The 5,452-nt window shown below is 38.5% G+C and overlaps 1 protein-coding gene across 1 annotated transcript; it reads left to right on the top strand.

Moving 5' to 3' along the window:
• Positions 1 to 2,674: 2,674 nt before the first annotated feature.
• LOC142506931 (uncharacterized) lies at positions 2,675 to 3,043 on the top strand. Its single transcript, XM_075619486.1, has one exon. It carries the CDS (start codon positions 2,675 to 2,677, stop codon positions 3,041 to 3,043), a length of 369 nt encoding a protein of 122 aa, XP_075475601.1.
• Positions 3,044 to 5,452: the final 2,409 nt, after the last annotated feature.

The following is a 5,452-nucleotide window of genomic DNA, read 5'->3' on the forward strand; positions in this document are numbered from 1 at the left end:
TTTTAGTGCACATGCTCCCTTCACCCTACTCGAGCCTTACCCACGATCCCTTCGACTCAAGCCCCAAACCACCAAGGCCAGACTCTAGCTAGCCACCCTAGGACCATGAACGACCACATAGGACCCCCACTGGACTAACCCTAAGCATACCGACACACCATGCATGCCCAAATGCTCGGAGACAACAAGGAATCCCTAGCCGCCTCACTACAACCTCTCGGCCTTCAACACATACCACCGAGTTGCGACTCCGCCTAGTGACACCGTACTCCTTGACATGTATAGCCCCTAGGACCCTTACTTGGCAGCCCCTTGCACCGTTGCAACAAAAACGTGAGAGGTGAAAAGATTATATGCGTAAATCATGACAACCAAAGCCATAAACGAAATACCATGCAAGTACTGAACATTAAACACACAAAGAACACATATCAGCATACATACGACGCGAATGATGAGAAAAAGAAGATACATGGCGTGCCTTATCGTGTTTATGCTTGCAAATTTGAAGTTACGTGCGTCGGAGAAGCACTAGAGGAGTGGGGAGGAAGCTTGCTTGAAATTAATGGAGGGAAACCGATGGGCCTGCTGGTTTTTGCTGTAAAATTCGAAGGGGTGGGGCTGCTTATGGAGGGGAGGGGCGGCCACTTAATGAGATTAGGGTTAGGTTGATTTAGGTAGAGTTTAAATGGATTACAAAGCACTAATGGGCCCTAATTAAAAATTAAAAGAGTTTTGAGCCCATTAGGCATTAAAACCAACCCATCAAGCCCAATAACACTCTTGAAAAATATTTCTTTTATGTACATTTTTTAAAATATTGCCCATACCCTCAAAACGTTCCCCGATTCGATTAATTTTACGTGCCGATTAAAAAAATGACCCGATGAGTAAAAATACCCACCAAGGCCAATTTTCTAAAAACAACCTTAAAAACATTACATATTATTACTTAATTAAAATTAATTATTCAATAAAAATATTTTTCGTGAATATCCTTGGTCTTCGTTCCTCGTTCGAGCGCGAAATGCAACTAGAAACTTTATTAATTCATGAAACTTAAAAATAATCGTGAAATAAACCCTAATCATGCAATATTTATGCCTTCAATGCATAAAAATCATTAAACACCTATTTTAAATAAAACCCTAGATTGCATGCATTTAGATTACATAGTTTGAATTTCTGGACCTTACAGCTTCGACACTTTGAAAAGAAAGCTCTTATAACAGCGCCAGTGTTAGCCATGCCATCAGGGCAAGGAAATTCTGGGTTTTATACCAATGATTCTAAGCTCGGATTAGGCGCCGTATTAATGTAGCACGACCAAGTCATTCTTTATGCCTCCAGAAAGTTGAAGGTGTATGAAAAGAATTATTCGACTCATGATCTGGAGTTAGCTACCATGGTTTTTGCCTTGAAGATATGAAGACACTACTTGTATGGTGAGAAGTGACAGATGTTTCTGAACAAGAGTCTCAAATATTTATTCACTCAGAAAGAGTTGAAAATGCGACAAATACGGTGGCTAGAGTTGGTAAATGTCTATGACTGTGATATCAGCTATCACCCAGGAAAATCCAATGTAGTCGCTGATGCCTTGAGTAGGAAAGCAGGAGTTTTAGCACAAACTATCGGTACAGAGGCCTCTTCAGCTAGAGATGCAGATATTCGATCTCGAGGTCTATCATAGGGGCGGAACTCATAGATTATCCACCTTGACGGTGCAGTTCAATTTGATAGATCGTATTCGTAGTGGACAGACATATGATGAGCAATTGCTGAATTGTGATCGAGAGATAAATCTAAGGGTCGTAAGCTTAATGCATTGAGAGATGGGATTGTAAGGTCTAGATGAAGGATTTGGGTACCTAGAGATGATTCGATTCGAGTAGATATATTATCAGAAGTGCATATAACAACATAATCCATTCATCCAAGAGACACCAAGATGTATAAAGATTTACAGATGCTTTATTGGTGGCTAGGAATGAAATGTGACATTCGACGCTTTGTATTTGAATGCCTAACTGGCCAGCAGATGAAGGCAGAGCATTAGAGACCAGCAGGGATGCTAAAACCTCTGCCTATTCCCGAGTGGAAATGGGAGAACATTACCATGGACTTCAAAGTTGGTTTGCCGAGGTCAGTCAGAGGATCTAACGCCATTTGGGTATTCATTGACCGTCTTACCAAGTCGGCACACTTCTTACCGGTAAAGACGACCTTTTCAATCACGCAATATACAGAGCTTTATATCCAGGAGATAGTAAGATTACACGGGATCCCAGTTACCATCATATCTGACAGAGACCCGAGGTTCACGTAGTCCTTTTGGAAGAGTTTGCACTCCGCAATGGGGAAGAAATTGCTATTCAGCACAACATTCCATCCTCAGACATATGGTCAGTCCGAGAGGGTGATACAGATTTTAGAAGATCTACTGCGTTCATGTGTGATCGATTTCCATGTGAATTGGGAATCTAAGCTACTTCTAGTAGAACTCACCTATAACAACAGTTTCCAGTCTTCTATAGGTATGGATCCCTACGAGTCATTATATAGAAGGAAGTGCAGATCTCCTATTCACTGGGATGAGGTCGACGAGAGATCAGATCTTGGTCCAGAGATTGTTCAATAGACCGTAGACGTAGTAGTCAAAATCGGGGACAGGATGAAGACTGCACAGAGTCATCAGAAGAGCAACGCTGACAAGAGAAGGAGGAACCTTAAATTTGCCGTAGGAGACCATGTATTTGTGAAAATAACATCTATGAAGGGTGTTATAAGATTTGGGAATAAAGGCAAATTAAGTCCGAGATTCATAGGACCATTCAAGATTCTCGAGAAGGTGGGAACACTAGCATACCGTGTAGCAGTGCCGCCGAATCTGGCAGGTGTTCACAATGTGTTCCACGTTTTGATGCTAAGGAAGTACATGGCCAATCTTTCACATGTACTAAGTTTCGAACTGTTACAACAATCACAAAACCTGTCATACAAGGAAATGCCTACTCAGATTTTAGACCGACATGAGAGGTGACTACAGAACAAAGTTACCAAGTTTGTCAAAGTCAAGTGGCTGAACCATTTCGACGAGGAAGCTACTTCAGAGACTGAAGCCGATATGAGGATTCACCACCTAGAGTTGTTTGGTAAGACTTAATTTCGAGGACGAAATTTATTAAAGGGGGAGGGAACTATAGTGCCCAAAAACTAGTACACATAAACCCATGCATGATTGAATTATTTTATTTATTCAAATAATAATATAAGTAATGCATGCTATATGTTAGATTATTTTGAAGGTATATTTATTTATTTATTTATGCTATTTAAAGTGCTTTATCAAGTTTTATGTTTCAGAAGGATATTCTATGCCGAACCGGTAAAAGAAACCGGAGACGACTAAAGTGTTAAAATTTAAAGTTATAATTTTTATTTTAAGTTAAGATATTTAGTATTTTAATTTTTTTTTAAATTTTAGCATTTAAGGGCTAAAATTAATTTACTTAGTGAAATAGAAACGCTAAGCATTTTTTTAGCAAATTTCGAAATAAGAAATCTAAATACTTCCACTCGAAATACAATATTTTAATAATTATTTTTATGACTTAATAATTAAATTATGTAGTATTTATTTATAGGTAGAATTTAAAAATTGTAGGACTCTTACTTTGTTAAACTTTAAAAAGTTGGAGGGCTTAATTAGTAATTTAAATTTTTATTAATTAACCTAATTACCTAGCTATTATTTTATTTAAATATAAGGTAGAGTCCTACCCTAAAACCTTCAAAAACCCACGCACACACACAACACACACCAAAAACACACACTAAACACACACACATTCTCGGCCACAAATCCTCTCCTAGGGCTTGGTGTTTTTCAATTCTTATTCCATCAGCAAGCTTAGCCTATCATCAAACTACAATCTTTGATAAATTTAGCCACTTTTCAAGCCATTAAACGCTCTAAACGGCCTCCGTTCTTCTGTGTATTCATTTGTCGATATATCGTGCATTTTAACGTAAATGAATTTCGAAACCTTTACTTTATGCATCGATCGTGTTATATACTGTATTTTGATATAAAATATGCATGAAAACTTGATGTTTTGATTATATGTATGCTAGAACTTGAATAAGACCCGTTTCAGTATATATATATATATATATTGCATGAACTTCAACATTTTCTTTGAGTTTTGATCACCCGTCTTCGCTGGACCGATCATATGGCTTGCTATGTTTATGTTTTAGGGTGTGTTTAGATGCCTTTAGATGGACCATGAAGGGGCAAAGGGCTGCTGGTACAACAGAGAACAAATAGTGTGTATGGCCGTGCATATGGGGTGATCTCGGTTGTGGGGCATCAGATACAATATAGGACTGGACCAGGGGTCATGGCAAGGGTCTAGGTAGGGTCTTAGGGTCCCAAGTTAGGTCTGGTAATGATCGGTTAGGGTATGGTTGGGCAACATAGGTTGGAGCTGTGAGTTGCAAGTGGGCGTGCTTGAGGGTGTCGCGAGGGGTCAACGACTTCGGGTTGTTCAAGGGGATGTGGTGTAAGGTCCAAACTGCGATAACGTAACCTAACTGCATGAGAATCTAGGGGAAATGAAAAATGACTAATTAAAGGATTTTAATTGCATGAGTTAAATATAGGGTGCATGCTTACATGTTTAAAATGTGCATTTCGACACAAATGCATGAAACTATATTTTAAAACCTATTCGAGACACGATCGAGGAACGGAGATCGAGAGCTGAAAAAAGGAAAATATTTTTATTAAATAATTATTTAAAATATGCTACATGCTATATGGTATTTTCAAAAGTGTGGTGTTTTGAGGTGTTTTTATACGCCGAGTCGTATTTTTAAACGGTATTCGATTTTCAATGAAAATATGAACTTTTTGAGAACTCGGCTAATATTTTCAATAACTTTCCTAAAAACAATATTTTAAAAATTACTTAATGGGCTTAATGGGTCTATTATACCATATTAATGGACCTAAACACTATGACTCTCTCATCAGTACACACCACACACATCACAAGAAAACTTGGAAGGAAAACCACGTGGATTTGAGGAAAAATCATCCTAGGTTTTCTACGTCGTCTTTCTTCGCATCTCAACTTGTTTGTCATGCGTAGAAAACGCAAAGGCACGCCTTAATTCTCTTTCTCTCATGTATCACATCATAATATACGTTTGATGCATGTTTGCATGAAAAGCATGTTAGTTTTGTAATTATTTTCGTTTCTATGCCATGCTATGTCAAAAAATTCATGATTTCATGATTCAAAACTTGTGTTGATGATGCATGAAGGGGCTGCCATCATAGCGCTATGGGAAGGTATGAATTTAAGAGGGTTTAAGGGCCTAGACATGCTGATAAGAGGGCTGGATGTGAAGGAGGAATAGGTTGCTCGAAAATGGAACTCTT

Source organism: Primulina tabacum, chromosome 1 (assembly GCF_025594145.1).
Source record: "Primulina tabacum isolate GXHZ01 chromosome 1, ASM2559414v2, whole genome shotgun sequence".
NCBI lineage: Eukaryota > Viridiplantae > Streptophyta > Magnoliopsida > Lamiales > Gesneriaceae > Primulina > Primulina tabacum.

What these genes read in the sequence shown, in the direction of transcription:
- LOC142506931 (XM_075619486.1), top strand. Translation starts at nt 2,675, where the DNA reads ATGAAGACTGCACAGAGTCATCAGAAGAGCAACGCTGACAAGAGAAGG.